Here is a 23,314-nt window from a genome sequence, read left to right on the forward strand (position 1 = left end):
AATGAAAAGACAAGAACGGCACAATTCCAAGTAATAAAAAAAACTGAGCTATAGCCAGGCTTAGTTATAAAGTCTATCTCAAACCTATACTTACACATCTCAGTTGTGTTAGGCCCAAAATGCCCACCAACAATACATAACGCACCATCATTTCTCATGTGAAAATGACTTAAATCTGGAGGAATTTGAGGTTTTACAATCTTGTCTTGTATTCCAAGAACAGCCAAGGCTCGGACTTCCTACTCCTCTGAGAAAATCGCTCCCAGAACGGCCGAATTGGAGAAAATGCTCATGCAAAACCTGGACGGTGTTTCAAATGTCAACATATTGGCACCTTTATTGTTTTATACATTATGAATGGACATTCTTGAAAGAGAAAGGGAAAGAAAGATTCATAAAGAAAAGAAAATAACATGCTTTTGCCTAAAACAAAGACATAAAGGGACAAACAGCTCCACAAATAAAACCATAAAATGCAACCATATAAAGCACTGCATTTACACCACAAACATACACCGACCAATTGACCCAACGCAACAGGCAGAATAAAGTACATCTGGAGAAAATATTTTCTGAAGTTCTTGCATTTATTCATAAAGTCACCTGTGAGGATGACAGATGAAGAATCCAGACCGTTTCAAACGTAGAAGAAGATTTTGCTATAGTGTTTTAAACTACTGAATCCTGCAGCTGCTTCACATTAGTCCAAATTGGGATCCAAATATCGTGTCTTGTGTTTTGAGAGAGCTAAAATAATAACCATGTTAAATTAATATCTTTGAAGTACCATAGATGTAAGCAAATAGATCACTTCCTACTGGGCACTGCACACATTTGGTGTTAAAAGCCTTGAATCTTGGGGTAAATCTACCAAAATACATGTTTTTGGCTACAGCAATAGTTCATATATATGATATAACAATGGCTTTTCTAATGTGGAATATCAAACGTGTGTTATGTTGAATTTTTTTTTTACATAATGGCAAAAACAAACAATCAAAGCAATACTGCATCATGATAAGAGTCTTTTAGGTCCAATGACCAGCAAGCACAAGGAAACAGAAGGAAATCTACTTTTTAATCTTTTTTATAACCTTGCCTTATCCTTGCCCATAATTTCATTCCACGCCAAAATATAATGACCACAGCGCGACCACACATTCACACACACACACCCCTCAACAAGACAAGCATTCAAGAACTCGGTTCTGAATCAAAGACAGAAACAAGCTGAAATCAAATGTTATATTAAAAGGACACAAAATGTTAATTTGTAAAATTATATATGCAACTAACCCTCAAAGTCTTCAAAACCATGAGACCCAGCCCAAAAATCCAACATCCCCACCAAAACAAAGAAAAACTGTCAATTGACACACTTTGGCCCATGTTGTGTGTGCAAGAAGATATACAGACATTAAAAATGGAACTGTTCATGTGGTTTCTTTACATCTTTGCTGAGGCAGAGGGAGCAGAAGAGAAAGGTTTTGATAGCGGTATACAAAACACATCTCCATTCATTCCTCCAGTCCATGGGGGGCGCTGCTGTGCCTCATGCCAGCAATTCACACACGTCAGTGCTTGCTTCACAAAAACAGAAAAAAAAAAGGAAACAAAAACTGAAAAAAATATTTCAGTCGATTTTGACCGCGGCATAAATTTTCCGTATGAACACGTAAGCGGCGTAGAAGCCAATCGTTCCCGTTAGAAGCCAGAAAGACAAAACCATCAGGGTTGTGTAGCCAAAATACAACAGAGAGGGAATGAACTCCACAATGTCCAGCTGAGAAAAAAAAAAACAAGAAAGAGTACATCAAAACAGAAATACATTTTATTGGATAAAAAAAATTAAGACTAGTCATGTAAATCTGGATCATTTACATCCTAGAAAAATTTCGAACAATTTTAATTGATGCTATATCCATCAGTAGTTTTTTTTTTTTGCTTTTTTTTTGGTTAGCATCAATGTAGATACTCAAAATTGTAAATGTGAAATGTCATTGCTTGTGCAAAGCAAAAAAAAAAAAAAAAAAGTGACTTATTTTAGTTAATTTAAGCCAAACTTAAATGGCGTACACCCCGCCATTACAAACACAGTACATAAAACAGGTCTATTGTAACAAGCTGAGGTAAAGATAGTTACCTTGTTGACAAAATAGAAAACAGCGTAGACTAGGACATAAAAGGCAGAACCTCCAGACACGAGAAATGTCCTCCACCACCACTGATAGTCCTGTAGGGGGAGGGGCCACAATGATTGACAGATGTTTATTCAGTGTCTACTGACAGCTCTGGTCAAGCTGTACCATACGGAGTGCACATCGCCTCTATTTTAGCATGCTCGCTGTTCATTCAAATAAAGTGACCTTTGCTTTTGTTATCATAACTCTTAATATTTGCCTGTTTATCTTCTGCCTGAGTGAGTGTATTTGTGTGGACTTTGTGTCAAAGATTATAGAGGTCAACAGGTAAAACAGGAACCAAATAAATGAAACTGAGCAGCATTTTGGCACACAAAAGGGTCTAAATGTTGTCCGGAGAAGTTTTGAGAGTGGAAGTGTTGTAACTATATTTTAATTGTATTAAACTTGTGGTGTTTAATGTATACCTGTACACGTAACTGCAAATATTTACTGTTGCAATTCCTTAACAACTCATGACCATATACCCACCTCTGCACAAAGCTGGAAGTACACCATCACGATGCTGATTTGAGAGCAGGAAACCACAAGGATGATGAAGACGAGGAAGAGGAAGCCAAACAGGTAATAAAACTGGTTTTCCCAGATAGCCTATATGAAAGTATAACGCACATCAGTGAGCTTACATATTCACAACATCAATATATGACATCTACCAGATCTATGCACTATATAAATTATTCGACTTACACTAAAGATGAAGAAGAGCTCAATAAACATGGCGCCAAATGGCAGGATTCCCGCCATCAGGATACTAAAAGACAGAGATCAATACAATCACATCAAACATGCACCGTTAAAACTGCTGAATCAACTATTCACAGACTACACAAAGAGAGCCACATACCCAACAAACTTGTTCATGTACCAGCGCTGCTCAGGGACCTGGCGGGGAATCTGATTGGTACGAACTGGATTATCATACGGCTGTTTCCGGAAACCGAAATAGTAGCCCAGGTACACGAGAGGCATAGAAATGCCAAACCACATACACAACAGAGCCAGCATTGTAGTGAAAGGAACCTGAAATATGCGCAAATGAGAGATGGCCGTCAGCAGTCAAGAACATTCAGGCGGAGTAAGAGTTAGTTGATGAAGCAGACAACTTGACTAGTTTCGGTCTGAAACACATGGCTGTTCTTCTAATGGATCACACAGAGTATGAATTGTCCTTTAAATTCTTATCGAAGTCTAATGACTTTTTATGGAGTAAAACAGTGAATCCATCATTGAAAGTGATTACTGACATACTACTAGAAATTTAAAGTCAGAAAGATTAGTTTTTTGCTTGAAATTAAAATTAAGAAATGAACACTTATTTAGCAAGAATGCATTAAATTGATCAAAAGTGATCAAAAATAAAAACTACATTGTTACAACTTTTTATTCAATTAAATGCTGTTCTTTTTACACCTAAAATATTTTTGTTTAGCATATAGGATCATGCACACTAAAGACTGGAGTAATGGCTGCTAAAAATTCTGCTTTGCAAACACAGGAAAAAATTAATTTTAAAATGTATTCAAGTAGAAAATAGTATTTTAAATTCTAATAACATTTCACAATATTTCACAATATTTGTTTCCAAAACATAAACCAATTAAAAGTTACCGCCCCCAATCTTTTGAACAGTAGCGTATCTCCAAACAGCTGAACTGTTTTAGTTTCCTTAATAATTTTAATTAACTGCACCATTATTATTTAAAAACCAAACAAACACATAAATAGCCTTACATAACATTTCTGGCTAAATTTCTAATTGCATCAGTTTGTCCAGATACCTACAGCTCCAGAAGAGTGTTCTCCCCAGATGAAACAGTTCAAAACAAAACAGATGCTAAAGACGACAGCTGGGTACAGGGTTGCAGTCTAGGAAAAGACACACACACATAAATGTTATTAGATTTCCTTATTCTTTCAGCCAGATAATCTTGTTTATTTTCATGCCACAAATGCAAAATTAGTTTGTACTCACACAGAAAGCACCCTTCTTCCATCTGTGGCCTTTAAGAGTGCGGTAAAGTCTTCCTGCAAAGAAACCTCCGAACAGACTGCAGGACGAGACACATGGACAGAGTTTAAATATGGCCACCTTTGAAAAAGCTAAACCTGGAAGTACATGGTGTTTTTTATTGTGCATTTACCCCATAAACATGAAGAGGAAGCAGGAGGTTGTCATCAGAGCTCCTCGACTGGATGGAGACAACATCCCAAGCATCGCCACAACTACAAAACACACAAGCAGAGTTTCATCATATCTATGAGTCATATATTAGAAATGTTTAATGAATGAACACTCGAAAAGCAAAAAGAAATTTGTTTTCTGCAGTTCCCATACAGGCCTGGGCATGAGCAATAAGCTAAAACAAAAATATTAGCATAATACTCACAGATAACAATAAGAATCATGCAGAAGAGCTGGATGCCAGATCCCAACAGGGAACTAAGAATCAAGGGATACTGAGGAGGGCGGAATACGTCACCATGGACGTTCTTCCAACCAGATTCCTCCATTGTGTCTTCCTATTGGTGACAAACAGAGAGAAAAGGCACTGAGATAACGTGATGTAAGAGATAAGAATCAGAAGGCAAAGTAACCAATCAGAATGCAGCATCTCACGATGTCATCTTCTCTATTGTAGTTGGCGATGTCCTTCCTCAGCGTCCTTATGATGATCATACTCAGGATGCCTGCAGACAAGCATTTTCTTAAATGCCGAAACACCAGTACAAATCGAAAAGTGCTTCGAAATAAACAGTAAAAACGAGAATGAAGATGAAAATCGGCCTCACCTGACAGAAAGAACACCACGACTACGGAGTTAACGATGGAGAACCAGTGGATCTGCACGTCGCTCATGGTGAGGTACGTGTCCCAGCGAGACGCCCATTTCACCTCGCTCTCCTGCAATGAAGGACAGAGCAGCCCTTTATGAGACGAACAAGAATAAGCAAGGCACAGGCAGTATTCTTGATGGAGGCGGCGACGTGTCTCACCTCCCAGTGCACGGAGTAGGTGAAGAGAATTTTGTTCTCTTTAGTCGGGTCGATCTCCTGAGGGACAGGGGCAACCATTTCAGGTAACGTGCATGTGTTTCGATCGTCTGCTTTGATATCTAGCACACACGAGTGAAGGAAGAACAAACAAAATTGTAGTAAATAAACTGAAAACCAGTGCTCCATATATATGCATATGCACACACACAACACACACACATAAATAAACATACCATTGTTAAAATACAGCGTCTATATCTACCTACATTTAAAATTGCCATTTTCTGTTGTCACCCCATCTATCAAGACGTTTCGTGCAATTTGAATTTGACATTTCATTGCTTTGCTGGTGACTTACCTTCATATTTTACACTCTTTGGCATCACCTCGAATCGTACAACTCTGTAATTGTGTTCGACATCCTCCTCCAGCTTTTCTTTGTGGTAGTACAGGATGAATGACAGATGGTTGTGCAAGTAGAACTACAAGGGCAGAGCGAGACAGCATGTCAATCAAACATGCAATATTAGAAGTCTACTAGACTGGCATGAAATTCTGCTAATGGAAAAAGATGCTCTTCAGGACTACCTTGTTGTTTTCGGTGAAGCCGAGCCTGTAGCCATGCTCAAACTGGATATCCTTCTGTGTGTCCTTCCTCTGTTCCTCTTCCATTCCTTCCTCTTTGTTTGGGTAAAGCTCCAGCCGTGTGGCCACAGGGAGGTTATCTGCAATACTGTTCATATGCAGAACATATTAATCCAAAACTACTGACAACATTGAATAAAACCAATTTCATTCTGGACATACTTTTGGAACTTAAATGTTTATTTATTTTTTTTTAAATGACAACGTTCATGCAAAACAGTCTGGTCTAAAAACGTATTTCCATTTTCATTAGAGCTTGTAGAAATGAGTTGTGTTGTGGCGCTTGTGTGTTTGAATTTTAACTTTAGACATGTTTTGATTGATAGAAAAATACTTTTCAGGAAAAGTCAGCAATTCGTATTGGGCTTCGTTCATGAAACACTAGCAGAAAGAACAAGCAAACTGATGCATATCATTGAATGTGTCTCATAATTAAGCACAAAGCTCTGCTCATGTTTCATCATTGAGGCCGTGGAGTGTTGGGAGTAGAGGAGGGACTCACAGGTGGACATAGTACTCTTCTTGGATGCGCTCGGCCAGCAGCTTGCTCTCCTCCACGCTGAGTTTGATGGGATCATCAGGCTTTTTACATAACACCTCACATTTCTTGTCCAGGTTCATGAGAACAGTGTACAGTGTGTTTACGATACGGTCTCCTCGCAACACCTCACCTGATCACATATCATCATTGCCAAAATGAAAAGCGCGTCACAGTAATATGTCAACCTTCTCACTGCAAGCAATGTTTTTAAACATATCTATGCTTAAAGGGACAGTTCACCCAAAACTGAAAATTACTCCATGATTTCCTTACCCTCAAGCCAATCCTAGGTGTATATGACTTATGAGTTATATATATATATATATATAAAATGTCCTGGCTCTTCCAAGCTTTATAATGGAAGTGAATGGGTGTTGAAATTCAATAGTCCAATAAAACGATGCATCCATCATAAAAAGTGTTCCATTCAGAAAATTTGGATATGCATTCCCAAAAAAGTTGTGATCCCCAGTAGATGACGTAGGTAATCATGAAATCATAGGTAAGGGTTATTTTATTTTTGGACGAACTACACTATCCCTTTAAATGCTTCAGACACGTGACTGCAGTGAAATGACACATGATCCTTACCGAGGTTCTCTGCCTTGTAGAAGATGCTCTCAGGCTTACAGAAGGGAAGTGAATAGTACTCGTAGGGCAACTGTGTTCTAGAGCTGGTCAGTTTTACAGCCTGGTAATTAAAAACAGGTCAATATTAGAAACACCACAATACACAAATCTAGAAACCTGAGGAGAAAGAATCTGTGGGATGAATGATAAAGATGTGTCAAACACTGTGGCCTCTATCCAGATCAGTAAAGATTGGAAAGACATGTCTGTGGAAAACAAGTGGTCAATACACAAGCAAACTGCCCTAGAACCTGCTGTGTCTCAAGCAAAAGTGTTGTTGTTTTTTTAGCATTTTTAAAGTGAAAAATAATTAAGCCACAGGCAAATCCCAACTCAAATTCTTAAAAAAAAAAGAAAAAAAAAAGATAGGCTTCACCTTTATTTCAACCGGACTGTTCTGGCGGAAATTCATAGGTGCAACCCCTGGCACATAAAAGGGTGCTACTAAAGGCAGCGTGGACACCAATAACAGTGCCCACATCTCCTACAAAGACAAAAAAAGACACACAAAGACAAATATCTTTAGTTACTCATCTGTAATCTTGTTGCAGAACCAAAAAGCACATATACAGTTAACACTTCAAATAAACGCATTCATTATTGTTGTTAAACACTGAACAATGGTCAGTCGATGATGGTAATGTTACTTTTACTGATGGTAATACTGAGCTCTGCTGCCGGACTGAATGCCCTCTATAACACAACCAGGTGATAAATGATACATATCCAGGCAAACGATTACAATAATAACACAGCACTGTGATTTTTTCATTGTCTTTATCTCACTCACTTTTCTGTGTTCAGAGTATGAGAGTACTGTGGAGTGGAGTTATAATTGTGTAATAATTAAAGTCGCCATGAAACAGAAGTAGCGACAGATCTTCTCTTCTGTGGCATATGTATGAGTGAAACAGATTACTGAAATAAATATATTTTATGCATGGACTGTTGATTTAAATTATGAGATGTGGGTGTTGCTGTAAGAAAGAGGCGGGACTTAAGCAGACCGAATGATTGAATTCAGCAGATGTCACTAGAGAGAAACATCCTTATTATTGGATTGAGACGTTACACAGTTATGACAATTTGATTTAAAGTAACAAAGTCAAAAATTACAGGTGTAACATAGGTGGATGAATCATGTCATAGTGTGAATTTTCGTTTACTGCCGACATCACACTTTTCACTCACTTTTCTCCTCACACGATAAAAAACATTTACACTTAAATCAATACAGAATTGGAATTTATTTACTGATAAGTTGTCGTTTAATTATGCTGGAAAATGTGCATTTAGTTTCGTGTCGGCATGCTAATCAACCTGACGGGGTTGTTTTGCAATAACGACCCATTATTTTATACAATATGACATAAATGGCATCCAAACTCTTCAGATTAAACCGGAACTTTAATCAACTGTCGACAAGTGTCAGTGAACACAATCACAAACACTGCCAGCCAGCAGGAGTAACACATATCAATAAACTATGAAGGGAATTCATCCAGCAAGTGTGATTTGTTGACTTTATTTCACCAGCTTCCTTTATTTCGTGAGGCAGTGAATGCTAAAGCAACGCAAACGCATTTCAATGACTGACAGAGCAGATACAGACTCAATCAAGCGATGCAGTTTCCTATCAAACACAGTCGCTTCTGTTAAAATAAGAGAAGTGCCTGCTTCATATGACTAAGGTTTTAGATTAGATCAGGATTTAAACTCGCTCTCACTAGAAGCAAACACTCGATAATTAGCTCCCTGCTAAGTGTTTATGCTAGCCGTCTGTTTTTTTAATCGGCATCCACTGCGCGGACATAGCCAAACACATCAAATGACACACTTACAATGAGCAGAACAAAACAAACCGGTTTAAATTGGGTCATCTCCGGCAGTGTGAAATTAAACCTTTTGTGAAACAAACAAACAGAAGACACTTTAGCGTCGGTACTCACCAGCGCCGCCGCCATCTTGACTACACGTGTCATCACAGACGTCACAGGAAGGATGTCAGTGAGTCATCTCACAAAACTCACGAGGAAGTCAAGGCAAAAAAGATAGTGACAAAAAAGCAACAGATGCGGATGTTCCAGCGTTTTAAAACTGAATTCCTATTTATCAATATATGTAGTTATCGTATATTATATTGGTTTAATACACTCTGGCCTTTAATTCTTCATTAGTAGTAATAGCAACCTTAATAATGAATGGATCACAAACTATTTTTGGTCACATTAATACTTAAATTCTTATTAAAAAATATATAATGTGTCATAGGAAAACACATTACAGCAAGAGGAAAACATTTCTGCATGAATCTATGTCTTTGCGAACATATATCATTACACTGAACTATAAAATATTACTAAATTATATTAAATATATAATCCCTGAGCACAAGGATCACCCATGTGTCAGTATTTTGTTGAACACCTTTGGGCTAGATTATAGCCTTCGGTCTTTTAGGATATGTCTCTGTCTCTACTAACTTTGCAGATCTAGACTCGACAATATTTGCTCACTCTTCTTTGCAGAATTGCTCAAGTTCAGTTCAGTCTGATGGTGAGTGTTTGTGGACTGCAGTCTTTAAGTCATTCCACAGATTTCAGTGGGGTTTAAGTCTAGACTCTGACGAGACCATGCAAAGACATTTACCTTTTTCTCCTTCAACCCCTGTGAATTCAGTTTTGCTGTGTGCTTTGAGTCATTGTCATGTTGAAAGGGAAACCTTCTTCCCTTTCACAATGTTCTGACAGAGGGCAGCAGATTTTCCTCAATAATTGAACAGGATTTTTCCCCCATCCATTTTTTTCTGCAATCCTGACTATTGCTCCAATCCCTGCTGCAGAGAAACAGCTCATAACAGGATATCACCACCTCCATGCTTCACTGTAGGAATGCTGTCATTTGGATGGTGAGCTGGATTGGATTTCCGTCAGACATGTCATTTGGTGTCGAGGCCAGATAATTCGATTTTAGTATCATCTGCCTCAGAATCTTAAAGGTGTGTTTTGGCAAAACTCAGTCATGACTGCATGTGGCCTTTCTTGAGGAGTGGCTTTTTTCTTGCAACTCCCATATAAGCAACATTTCTGGAGAATTTGTGATATTGTTGTTCCTATACTATAGACTATAGACTATATAATACGTTTAGACCTATTTCTAAATCGATTTTTATTTCCAAGATTTTAGAGACAGTGGCTTACTCACAATTTTATTTTATTTAATTTGTTTATATTTGAATGCTTTTGGTATATTAGATACATTCCAGCCTGGCTTTAGGAATTTACATAGCACTGAATCTGCTCTACTTTAGGTTCCTGGCTCTTTCATCCAGGTTGGAGCGGCGTCCTGATCCAGGGAGGGTTTTTTTCTGCATTTTTTTTTTCTGACTTTTGACAGTGTCTTGCCTCCCACAGTTGATTGTTTGCTTCAGTTGCAGTTACAAGGACTTAAAAGCTTCAGGAAAGCTATTTTAATGCTGAACTAATCAAAATGACCACAGCTGATCACAAAGCAAAACTGTATCCTTCTTTTTTTCAGGCTGCAAAGCAAAAGCAAAAAGAAAAAAAAAAAGGAAAAAGAAAAAAGGGATGTATACCCATGTATAAATAATAAGATTGCTAACATGAGTGTTAGTTATGTCTTAATAATGTGGTGATTTCCGTGGTTTAATAAATGCCTCAATAAAATAATTGAACTATTTTGTAGCACTATTATGAGAATGAGATTATTTTCCTTCACACAACTCCAAATTAAAATTAATTTATTTGTTTTATAGACCAATTTTAACAACATACATACACACTACATACATTTACAGGCAACTCTTTGGAAAATACTTTACATCATTGAAAAGTGTATTGAAAATCAGCTGCATATAATCAACATCATGTTTCCTGAAGCCACATCTAAAGTTAATAAAGTTTTTTAAGAAAAAAAGAAAAGAATGTCACATAAATCCTTTACTATTATTGCACAAAAATTCATAAAGATACATTCTTATCCAAAGATACATATCCATTGAGCAAAAGCTTCAGGCTTTGAAAAGTACCAAACCCGAAATTCCGAAAAAAGTGATAAAAACCGAATACATTTACAATAGCATAAAAATAACAACCCACAGACTTCAAGAAATATTTATGACTACCTTAGGTACAGATGCTTTTTTTTCTTCTTCTTAAAATGTTAATTTGTTTTCAGATTAAATATACGTTTGATAATAAGATCTTTGAAACCTAATGTAGGCTGAAGTTTTAGAAATAATCCTCTCATAAGCAATCAAAACCACAATTTATTTTAATGCTCCTATGTGCACTCTCAATTACAATTCACATGCACACACGATTAGCTCTAAAACACATCTGTCATCAGGTCTGTACAAATACATCAGAGAAGTTGTCAAATGAAAAAAAAAGAAATATTGTTTCTAACATTTTAGAATACAATTATATTATGATATAGCTTCTATTGTGCAACACTCAGTGTAAGGCAAAGGGCTCTGCATGATAGGAATAAAACTGCTATTACCGAGATCTTGAAATTGTATTCAGCTACATGTCATTAAATAACACACTATAACTGTTCACACTTGATTTCACTACATACGTATAAAGTCAACAGGTTGGCGGGTTGCATATGTATTGGGGGCATTTCTTTGACAGTTCCTGATAGAAGGGATTTATGCAAAATTAAAGTCATGTCAAAGTGTGTGTGTGTGTGTCTCAAGGCTGTTGCTGATACTGGCTCTCTGTGGCAGTGTAAAAGTCCTCCAGTATACTCTGCAGGTACTCAAAGGTGGGCCTGTCCTCTGGCTTGTTCTTCCAGCACTCCAGCATGATGTCATAGAGCTCTTGAGGGCAGGAGTCCAGACGCTGCATACGGTAACCTTTCTCCAGGGCACGGATCACCTCGGGATTTGTCATACCTAAACACACCGTACACAGTTTGAGCATCTGCACTTAGTACAAATGTAGTTTTGTGTCATTCTCTGGGAATTGTGCAATTTCAGCTTAACAATTTAATTGATTTTTTTGTATTGTATAAGGTTATTGTTGAAATTTCATATTGAAAAATATATAATATTTTCTCACTCCAGACTCAATATACCGAGAACATAGCTAATATTACTGCATCGGACACGATAAAGACTGAAACTTACGTCTGTTTGTTTTAATTGTATTAGGTCATTCCCTCGAATATATGATGACGGAAATATCTATTATTTTTAAAAGGCAAATGTTACAGTATAACAACAATGCTTTTCTTATTCTGTGAATGTATTGATGATGAATAGACACATGCAGATTAGCTGCTATTCGTATGAAAAGCAAAGATGTAAAAATACACTGTAAAACTAAAAAGAGAAATGTTTTCAATGTAATACCGTTCAAAAGTTTGAGGTTGGTAAGACAATAACAGCTTTATTCAACAAGGATGCATTAAACTGATTTCTATTTCATATTCATTTTCTATTCAGTAGCATAACGTGACTGGGTTTCACTCGATTCTTGCTGAAAGTTCACTGCACTAAGTTATGTGAACTCAACTTAGGAGAACTGAAACTATTTCTTATTGCTAGTAGTTAATTATAAGAAGTGTTTAGGTTTATTTGTTGTGTCTTATAATGAATTTTAGCTGAGCAAAGTTTAAAGTTGAATTCAATGCCAAACAATTTACTTTTTGAAGACTTTTAGTAGAAATTCACATTACTCAGATTTTTTTTTTTTACTTAAATAATTGATAAGGCAGTGATGATAATGATAATGATTTAAATTTTGTCATAATGATTAAAATTTTCAGTTAACTTGTTGAGTTTAGCAGTCTAAAATGCTTGAAGACAAAGTGAAACCAATAAAAATAGCTCAGAATTCATACTAAAAAGTAGGTTTAAGTGCCACAGTTTGCAGAGAATGACCCATTTAACATATTTAAAGTGCGCTGTGGTGACCACTAACCTGGATATGGTGTGCGACCATAACTAATGATTTCAGTGCACAGAATGCCAAAGGACCAGACATCTGATTTAATGGTGAAGGATCCGAAGTTTATGGCCTCTGGAGCGGTCCATTTTATAGGGAACTTTGCACCTGAGGTCACAAAAATATATTAACATGACTTCCACTGATAATGACCTATAAAGAAACATGCATTTATCCACAGCTGACCAACTTCTATTAACTCGGTTTCTCTACATTATCGCTGGCTGTTTCTCAGACTAACCTTCTCTGGCAGTGTATTCGTTGTCCTCTATGATACGGGCCAGTCCGAAATCAGCGATCTTACACACTAAACTCTTGTTGACCAGGATGTTGGCAGCACGAAGGTCTCTGTGAATGTAGTTTTTCTGCTCAATGTAAGCCATGCCTTCTGCTATCTGAAGTCAGGAAAAGGAATCATATTTTAGTTACTTTTAATGATGTACTTTACCGGATTTGTGTCACTGACAGTGAGAGGTTAGACAGCTACAGCTACAGTGAGCTATAATGGTGTGTGTGTGTGTGTGTGTGTGAATCCTCTTATCAGTCAGGGCACATTCACGTCTGTCTTGTTAAGTGCTTGCAATTCTCTTCCTCTTTCCAACTCAGTGTCGCACCCTTTTTTTAAAACAGTCACACACTTTCATATTCAAACTCCTCACTTGAATGAAACATCAGTGACAATATGTCCTATTTCCCTTATATTTCTCGTAAATCTTTTTGTATAACTGCCATATTACCTGACTCTGAATGCATACTGGTGGTCAAAAACTTTGGAATAAATGTTTTTTTTTTTTTTAGGGATGTTTCTTATGCTCAGCTGCATTTATTTGATCAAAAATACAGTACAAATGTAATATTATATACAAAATATATATAACAAAATATATGCACTTTGAAATAGCGGTTGTCTGTTTGAATATATTTAGAATGTAATTTACAACAGTGATGTAGAGCTGAATTTTCAGCATCATTTTGAAAACAGTTTCAAAGCGTAACAGTTTTTTTTATAAATGCAGTCCTGGCGAGCATTAGAGACTTCTTTTAAAACGTTTAAAATACAATTATTCCTTACTTTTGACCACAAGTGTATATTTCACTTTTTTAAAGAATCACTTGGACAATAGAGAGAACAAACTGCTGTTATCGTGGATTAACAGTGACAAAAAATAAAAGCATTAGATTTTCATGTTAAAGGTGGACTCCACCCCTTCTCACACTCACCCCACCCCCTCTCTCTCACACACAGACACACACACCTCTGTACACAAATATTACTGTATGTCAGTTATCACATTTGAATATTAAAATCTACAAAGACAAACCTGTCGTCTACATCAAGGGAACGCGTGACTCTATATGTAAGAGGAAAGCACGTGAACTGAACAAATGAGATCTTCAAACCATCTCACCTGTGCTGAGAAGTCGATCAGTTTGGGCAACTGGAGACGATTGCCTTCATCGGTTTTAATGAAGTCCAGTAAACTGCCTGTAAAACACATGCACACAAACAGATTAATACCAAAGATGTATAGAGCCATGTCTTGCACATTGGAGTCTGGAGTCACACACACCTTTCTCCATGAACTCTGTAATGATGTATATGGGCTCCTCTTTGGTGACCACAGCGTTGAGGCGGACCAGTTTGTCGTGCTGGAGGGATTTCATTAAGTTGGCCTCCATTAGGAAAGCTTCAACAGACATAGTGCCAGGCTTCATAGTCTTCACTGCCACTTTTGTGTGCTTGTTGTATATTGCTGTGAAGCAAACAGAGATGAGTCAAAAGTGTTCACTATATCATCATTAGTGTCTGCTCCCTGTCCAAACCGTGACAGGAAACGGAAAACCCAAGTTTCAGATCAGGTTCAAGATCAGGTCAGGTTTTCTGGGTACAGCGTTTTCGTTTAGGTTTGTAACAATTAAAGATTTATCCCTGTAATAATCATTTGTGTTTGAATAACAGTGTCATTGTGATTTATATATAAATTGCTTACATTTTGTCTCATGCACTTTCTTGCAATATGCTTCTCTTACTGAAAATATCAAAAATAAAAATAATATATACAGTTGAAAATAAACTGTATATATATATATATATATATATATATATATATATATATATATACATACACGTATATATATATATATATATATATATATATATATATATATATATATATATATATATATATATATATATATATATATATATATATATATATATATATATTATAGGCAGTTAGTTGTTGCCAATCAACATACTTTGCATATTAATATAAATTATAAGTTTATTGGCATTTTACTGCCAATGCTTGGACACTTCAAATCTGACTTTTTAGTGTCATAACCATCCATTTTAGCTCTTCATTTTATCCTGGACAAGCTGAGAAAATCTTTCTGATCCTACTAAACAAACCACGCTGCACAACAACTGTTTCTGCTTTAGTAAATAGACACATAAGAAATACATATTAGAGCCAGCAGCATGTTTCTTACCCATCCAGACCTCTCCAAACTGGCCTGCTCCCAGACGTTTGTCCAGTTTGAGGGACTCACGTGGGATCTCCCAGGCATCTTTCTCCCAAGGTTTCTCAGGTTTGGGACTCAGACAGGGAACAGTGAGAGACTGGCACAGCCCATCGCTTTGCTCTGTAGATGTGCATTTTTACATATTGTTAATTCTAAACCAAATTGCGTGGTGAGCAATCCTTCATGAAAAGGCTTTGTAAAATTCTCCTCAAACATTAACGACTAAAAATACATGTATTATTCGATTAAATACGTCCAGATCTTTTCATTCTGTACTTACTCTTGTAGTGGCTGACCAGATCCTGCAGGGTGTTGAAGGTGATGCGTGGGGAAATATAGAAACCGCCATTATCCAGCGTGCGGATCTTATAATGCTTCACAGTGTCTCCTGTTGGGTCGGAGTCTCTGACAGACAGAGAGTAGCTTCCTGAGGGGGAGACACAGATGTTTTGAAGAGCAGATAAGGATCTGGTAGATGTGCAGTTGAAGTTAAAATGTTTCAGAAGTTAAAAATCAGCACTGCTAATTCTTCAGTATCACACTCCTTGTCTAAAATATGGAAGCATATGGGTAGCAATATTCAATTTGGGATGTAATATGCAAAATGACAATGCATTATGTAAAATGACATTTTACATTTCTACATTTGCATTTCTGTATTTACATTTACATTTTCCAATACATTTGTGCAACGTTTGGTGCAAAATGAAAATTCCATTACACAATTTTCATTTGCTATTTCATACACCAGTTTTAATATGTAAAATGAATACTAATTTTAACGCTTTATAAGTTGCAAAATTAAAATGAAAATGTATAACAGAAATTATTTGATATGTCTAATATGTTCAAGCAAAAACCGTGCTTGAACATTGCGGGACATTGAATGAAAATGCAATTGTAAGTGTCTGTGGGTGTTAATGCATTTAAGAAAAATAGCATTTAAATGATAATTTTGCCACAGTTTTTGCTTGAACATGTTATACATATCTAACCATTTCTGTAATACATTTTCATTTTGCAACTTATAAAGCGTTAAAAGTAGTATTCATTTTACATATTAAAACTGGTGTGTTCATTTTCATTTTGCACCAAACGTTGCACAAATGTATTGAAAAATGTAAATGTAAATACAGAAATATATTGTCATTTTACATATTGCATTGTTATTTTGCATATTACATCCTAAATTGAATATTGCTACCCTTACTCTTCCATACTAAAACCCACTCTGTGCTGAACGTACCCTGGGTGGTCTCACTGTCTCTGATCATAAAAGATCCTGTTTTGTTTCCAGATGCCAGTAGCTGTCTCTCTGCATCCTTTCTGCTGACACCTTTAAAAAACCAACTGTAAACACATACATAAATAGATTAAAAATGGCATTTAAAACTCAGAACCTTTTAAAAGTCACTTACGCTCACTGAGTCCATGTATATTTGAACAGAAATACAGTAAAAACATTTTAAAATATTATTTATTTCTGCAATGCAAGGCTGAATTTTCAGCATCATTACTCCAGTCTTCAATGTCACCACGATCCTTCAGAAATCATTCAGATATGGTTGGTTGCTAAAATGACATTCTTATTATTATCAATGTAAAACAGCTGAGCTGCTTAATATTATTTATTATATTATATTATATACACAATATTATTACATATAAATATGAGCAATATTATTACATTATATTATATCACTACAAATGTGCACAAACTATATGTACTCACTCTTCAGTTTCCAGAGTATCCTTGGCCACATAGTTACTGGGGATGAAGCCCTCCTCCCCAGTGCTGATAGATGCTGCTTTCCACCATTCCCCTGACCTAAACACATCGATTAGTCAATCAATCAATTAAAGAAGCGAGATACTGCGTGTTATATCCTCATATAGAATGACAGATCTGCTTACTCCTGAAGGATTCTGAGTCTTTCTCCTTTCCTGAAGCCCAGGTCACCTTCATGCATAGCTTCATAGTCATACAGAGCTATGGCAATGTTGTCTGAAGCTAAAGGCAAATGAAATCTTTAGTTTACAAGAGCTGTGATCACACATTCACTATGTTTCTGTGTAAGAAACAGACTGGTGTCACACCATAGAGTTCATATCAATACTTGCTTTTTAAATATAGCAAGCAGTGGCCTTAACACAATTCCAAAGGGTTTAAAGTGAGCATATACTTTTTATACAGTCATTTAAAAGGTTGAGACTAATAGCTGGCGTATACGCTGCCTGTGCTGCAGAACACACTGAGGTCGCCACTAAACCTCAAAACAAGCGACTTTTTTATGTTTCCGACACGTTTAAATCCACATCGCTGTAAGATTTTACTCTTGCTCACAAGGTCAACCGTATGAGTTGTAGTGACTGTATATTTTTAAAAGTATTTAAAGATTTTACAACACCTCCTTCTGAACGAGACATCCTATTTATTAGAAATCCTATTTACTAGACATCAAAGATAATTTCACTTACTCTCTGGACCGGAAGTAGGGTTGGAGAGGCTTTTGTTCTGTAGATGAAAAAATAGGCGCAGTATATTTAAAACACCAAACTAGACATTTCAGTTCACTTTTCTGTGCATGAAAACCGACCCGTCTGAGGCTTTCAAATAAAGGACATCGGTTTAAACAAATAAACATTTCAATAATGCTGAAATGAAATACAGTATGCATACTGCATGAAAACTTAAATGAAAATGAGAAATGTTGCTAATATTCCTAAAACTGAAATATAGATTAAGTAAATCTAAACAGGAATGTATGTGTGTATAATTTAAAATAATATATATAATATTTGAATATATATACAATTATATTTATGTGTATGCAAAGTCAAGATGATCGTACTGTACTTTAGAAACTACTCCGTCTCTCAGTTTATAAGAAAGTGGAAGCACAGTATTTGTCACAATATATGCTGAAACCACCAATACTGATGGTTTAGATCAACTCAGCACTTTCCACTAGAAATCATACTCAAGAATAACCCTCAAAAGATGTCTTTTCAATTGAATCGTAAACTCCTAAATGCTTCTACTTACAGCTTTGGACCCTGCCGTGGGGTCTTTGGTGTAATGTGCTGTCTGGTTGGAGCTGTCATTATTGCCCATCGATTTCCCGATAGGATCCTGCTCCGGTTTGGTCCCCACACAGCCCATGTTGAGGCCTGAAGAGTTCACAACACAAGACACTAATGCAGGCTGGCCTTGTCGGTTTAAAAACAGGACAACATTTCCAGAAATAGAAAATATGCAAACCATGGATCTGTTCTGAGTTCCCACTAAACAACGGTTGATGCTTGAAAAGCATTTATTGTACAGACTATGATGGAAAAATTACTGTAATGTGCTATACATGACAAAAAAATGTATTCCATGTCATGTTAAATGCCACGTGTTTTGGCCTACTGTACAACACGATTGAGTGGTGATTTAAGTGGTGGGCTGAAGAGGATACTTCAGATTAGTATTTGCAATAATATGAGTCATACGTAAATGATTTCCCAAAACCATTGTAAGTCTGTGTAGATCGAAAGAGACCCTTGGTCCCATTGGCAGCTAGAATCTACTTAAGCTTATGACTCTTTTGGGAAATGTAACCTTGAGCGATAAATGTAGTGAAAGTCAAAATAACCGGTTTCTCGTACTGACTTCCATGTTGTAGGCTGCAGTTCTCTTTCGCCTGTGGTTTTGTCATTAACTCGCTCACACATGCACATACGGAAGCTGCGCAGTGGAAACTGTGGTTGGTTAAGGTCTAGTGTTCAAAGTTGATTCAAATCAGCTAGCCTTAACACCCTAACACATTTCTGAGAGCATAGCAGAAATTAATCAACCGAAACGTGCAAAACGGCCTCCCATCATGAATAGGTTCCAACTTGGTCGACTGTTGAAAGAAAAAAAAAGCAACGTTTCCCCCACTTTTGAATGAGAGCTGAGAGGAAACAGCGTGTTTCTGGGCTCTTCGGCCGCTCTGTGGCTATCGCTAAAGAACAAAGGACCTTCAGCTTGCATCTCTTGTCATGCGAGTGCAATGTGCTCTTATGGTGCAGGGTTATGTTTCATTTCATGCTTGATAATTAACTTATCCTCTGTTGACCTGGCCATGCATGACCCTACAAAAAAAAAAGAAAAAAAGAAACACCCTACCAAAACACCATATATCATATCAATGACCAGTCTGTTTGTCCTGAAGATAACTAGGATAAAGAAGGAAATTGTGGAAATGTCACTGGAGGGTCTATACACGAAAGCTGAGTTCAGCTGAACACTGAATTATAATTTAAGAACTGCTAAAATGGCAGCCTAGAGTAGACACAATTATTCTGAGAAATATGTGGCACATTAAAAATGTGTTTCCCGTTGCTCGTTCACCCATGTTCTGCTTTCTCTTTCTGTGTTCTTGTTATTGCTTTGGGTTGCTTATGATTCCCAATCCTTTTTGAAAAGTTTTACTGGCTGACTCTTTAATCGGACCAGGGTCGTTGTGAAAAAGAAGTGCACTTAAGTTTATGAAATGTTAACTTGTAGACTACTTGAGATCTTAGAAGTGTATTTTAAATCAACTGAGCTTGAAAACAACATAATAATACTGAAAAAATGGCACTTACAGAGTACACTTTCATGGCAATACTTCTTAGATTTTAATCCATGCGCTGTGTAATAATCTTAAATTAAAGGTTTTACTTTAAAAAGTGCAGAAGTACACTTATTCTGATGTGCTGACTATACTAAAGCACTTAATTTTAGTTTATCATAAATCGTTGTCATTAGTACTTTAACCATGTTTTAAAGACAAAAGAATAATGAAATCATATATAAAGATTTAAGTTCTTTACTTAAGTGGTTCAAACACACTCTTAAAGGTGTCATATGACATTTCTGAAAAAAGAACATTATTTTGTGTATTTGGTGTAATGCAATGTGTATATGCAGTTTAAAACACATTATTTTCCCACTGCTGTACATTATTGTTGCTCCTCTATGCCTCATTTTCCTAAAATTCGTAGATTTTTACAAAGCTCATCGTGCTGAGAAGCGAGGTGTGCTCTGATTGGCCAGATATCCCATGCGTTGTGATTGGTGAATACATCAAGCGGGTGATGGAAATGTTACGCCCCTCGTTATATTGTGATGCCGTGTCCCGGTGCAGTGAGACAAAAACAATAAAACCCATTACCAACGAGGCATTTCTTGCATACAGTGGGGACACAATTACTGATTATAATAACTTATACTGTTTTTTAAGCCTTCGCGTTGCATGTCACGCCACGTAAACATAAAACCATGTTTGCTTTTGTGATCGGAGAAATGACAAACAACAAGCGCTACTCTACACTGCTTAAAACTCGTGTTGAATAGTCAGTGGCAAATCCTTTAAATATGAAAACATACTTACAGGCTGTGAGTCAGAAGCACCAGACTGTCCTTTGCAGATGGAATTGCCCCACTTTATAGATACAAAATAGCTGGCACTGTAGGCTACTCTACCAGGTTCAGGAAATAGTCCTCTGTAAAAGCTAAACACATCTGAATATTTGTCGAACTGTTTTGGAACAGTGTTGTAAATACATCTTAACCAATGGTTTCTAGTTGTGTTCTCTTTTAGAAGCCCTAAAAAAGTAGTTTCTCTTTCACAACGAAACACACAGCATCTCAACAACATGGCGGAGGCAACAACAATACTACAGTGAGAATAAAATGACACCCTCTTTCTTTGAGTGAACATTTGGGCGGTGTTATGCAAAATGTCCCACACAGCAACATAGACATGTGGGGGCGCGTTTAAACAAGCCGTTTTAGAAGGGTGTGGACGAGTTTTAACTTTTATTAAGAATATCTCTTTAGGTTTGAGACTTTAATCTTTGCAACTTTAGGGACCTCATCTATGCACAAACAGCTTGTAACACTCCAAAGAGAAAGGAAAAATTGAAATTGCATCATATGTCCCCTTTAAGTTCAACTAATAGCACATAAATGTAAACTATAATTCAATTTTCATTCAATTGCAAATAAGTGTCTGAACACAATTTTAAATTATATTATTTCTGTAATAAGTACTTTAATGAAAGGTATACTAAAGTGTAAAGTTCTTTTCACAAGAGAGTCGGTGGCTCTTCAAGCTTTCATTCAGTTTGTCTCCTCTCAGCCTGTTTAATTGCTGGCTTAATCACAAGTACATTTCCTTCTTCCGACTCAGAATCCGATAACCGATCGTTCCCGGAGGAAATATTCAGATTTGTCTTTCAACAGTGTTGCCCATCCCGTCAAAAAATTATTTGGTACCTCAAAGCCCAAGAGCCACCTTTCCCGCAGGAGAACAGGGAGACTCAGAACTACAGCTCTTTTCATTTAACCACACATGCAAATTTGGGATGTATCAATTTCTACCTTCCTTGTCAGGACTTTCACATTGGTATTTGTTTTCTTTCCCAGAAACATACTGTATGTGCAAACTGTCAGAAAGCACCACAGCTTGCTGACTTTGTCGGGCCAGCAGCCAATAGAAAAATGTGAAATATAACCGTTAAGAGTGTTTTTGAATCCACCAAGGAGGAAGATAAATATTGAAATGTGTACTCTGATATTGTTGTGTGTAAAACTATAGTGAACTATGGAAGTACCAGTGTAACTAAAGTTAAAGCATGAAGTTATTTCAAAGAAACATGCGGGTTCCTCAAACACAGGACTGCGCTTAAATAAATAAAGAAAAAAACATGTAACCTACTGGATTTGACACAGTAACTGTGTCATACTTTAGAAATGAATCCGAGTAAAGAGTTCAGCAAGAGAATAACCAATTAAATAATCTGATTAAACATGAGTCTGAGTGAACAAGATAAATGTATCTCTCTATCTCTTTCTAAAATTAACACAGGAGATAAGAGACTAGTTTACAGATAAACGACAAAAACAGTCACGAAAACCATAAAGAGTATGACAAGCAGCATTAAAGACATACATTGAATTAATTTAAAATATTAATATTAGGGCTACTGTTTAATTTAGATACATATGAAAACGTCGTTAAAAAAACAGCTTTAAAGAACAGGGTCTTAAACGTAATCGTTTAACTACAAAAGACAATTACATAAAATATAAATAATGAAGAAGAAAAAATATAATTAAATAAATAACAACTCGAACTATGCAAATGATACTAAAAAAATAAATATTTTAAGCGCACTTACCACTTCAGTCGCAATCCACACGAGAAGTATATTTCTTTATTCACAAGATCTCGCTAGCTGACCGAGATGTAGAATTACTGAAGTCGCTTCACACCGGTTTCTCCATCAGTGATGCGCTTCTGTGTCTCAGTCTCAGTAAACTCTCGCGCTGTAGGCTACTGCCCAAGAGGAAGTTAGCGGCTGTTGTCTCAAAAACTTCTGAGACGCCTTCCTAGGCAACAGTGTAGGACACCAGACCCGTTTGAAGTATAGCTCAGCTCATACACACACACTGAGCTCACCCGACTCCCAACAAGGTGATAATAGCCAACAATAAATCGAGCTCTATGACGCAAAAAAATACTTTCTAGGTAGGGAGCTCAGTAAGTATTGAGACACACCCTGTTGTCAGAGGAAATTTGTCATGAATATTCCTCTACAGCATCCGCGTGTCATATTCACGCAATAGTCTTTGTACAACTCTGTGAAACCTTGTGTGAAGGTTGCAAATACGTTGTTTAAAAACCTTTTGCAATGTCACTTCACTTCTCAGAAGTAAAGCCCAGCACTGTTCGTTCAGCCAAAGCCTCATTCAAATTTTGAACACAAATAATGTGATATTTAAA

The 23,314-nt window shown here is 36.7% G+C and overlaps 2 protein-coding genes across 3 annotated transcripts; both read right to left on the minus strand.

Moving 5' to 3' along the window:
- Window positions 1-310: 310 nt before the first annotated feature.
- On the minus strand, window positions 311-9,092 carry LOC127944514 (transmembrane 9 superfamily member 4-like). Of its 2 annotated transcripts, none has more exons than XM_052540505.1 (18): window positions 8,964-9,092; window positions 7,391-7,498; window positions 6,976-7,075; window positions 6,346-6,514; window positions 5,787-5,931; window positions 5,557-5,680; window positions 5,199-5,317; window positions 4,995-5,106; window positions 4,822-4,892; window positions 4,592-4,724; window positions 4,346-4,427; window positions 4,177-4,252; window positions 3,987-4,070; window positions 3,049-3,224; window positions 2,892-2,955; window positions 2,673-2,792; window positions 2,144-2,233; window positions 311-1,783 (listed from the first exon to the last, which is right to left on the minus strand). In XM_052540505.1, the coding sequence occupies exons 1-18, from the start codon at window positions 8,994-8,996 to the stop codon at window positions 1,634-1,636; spliced, it is 1,956 nt and encodes a 651-aa protein (XP_052396465.1). In that variant the 5' UTR covers window positions 8,997-9,092; the 3' UTR covers window positions 311-1,633. The 2 variants fall into 2 exon arrangements, with proteins under 2 accessions (XP_052396465.1, XP_052396464.1); XM_052540504.1 differs by lacking the exon at window positions 8,964-9,092 and adding an exon at window positions 8,856-8,909.
- Window positions 9,093-10,757: 1,665 nt separating this feature from the next.
- Window positions 10,758-23,006, minus strand: LOC127944748 (tyrosine-protein kinase HCK). Its single transcript, XM_052540958.1, has 13 exons — window positions 22,710-23,006; window positions 18,562-18,686; window positions 17,994-18,030; window positions 17,430-17,526; window positions 17,248-17,343; window positions 16,762-16,865; window positions 15,796-15,942; window positions 15,483-15,635; window positions 14,561-14,743; window positions 14,399-14,475; window positions 13,231-13,384; window positions 12,966-13,097; window positions 10,758-11,935 (listed from the first exon to the last, which is right to left on the minus strand). Exons 2-13 carry the CDS (start codon window positions 18,676-18,678, stop codon window positions 11,733-11,735), a joined length of 1,500 nt encoding a protein of 499 aa, XP_052396918.1. The 5' UTR covers window positions 18,679-18,686; window positions 22,710-23,006; the 3' UTR covers window positions 10,758-11,732.
- Between the last annotated feature and the right edge of the window lie 308 nt (window positions 23,007-23,314).

This window comes from Carassius gibelio, chromosome A23 (genome assembly GCF_023724105.1).
Source record: "Carassius gibelio isolate Cgi1373 ecotype wild population from Czech Republic chromosome A23, carGib1.2-hapl.c, whole genome shotgun sequence".
Lineage (NCBI taxonomy): Eukaryota > Metazoa > Chordata > Actinopteri > Cypriniformes > Cyprinidae > Carassius > Carassius gibelio.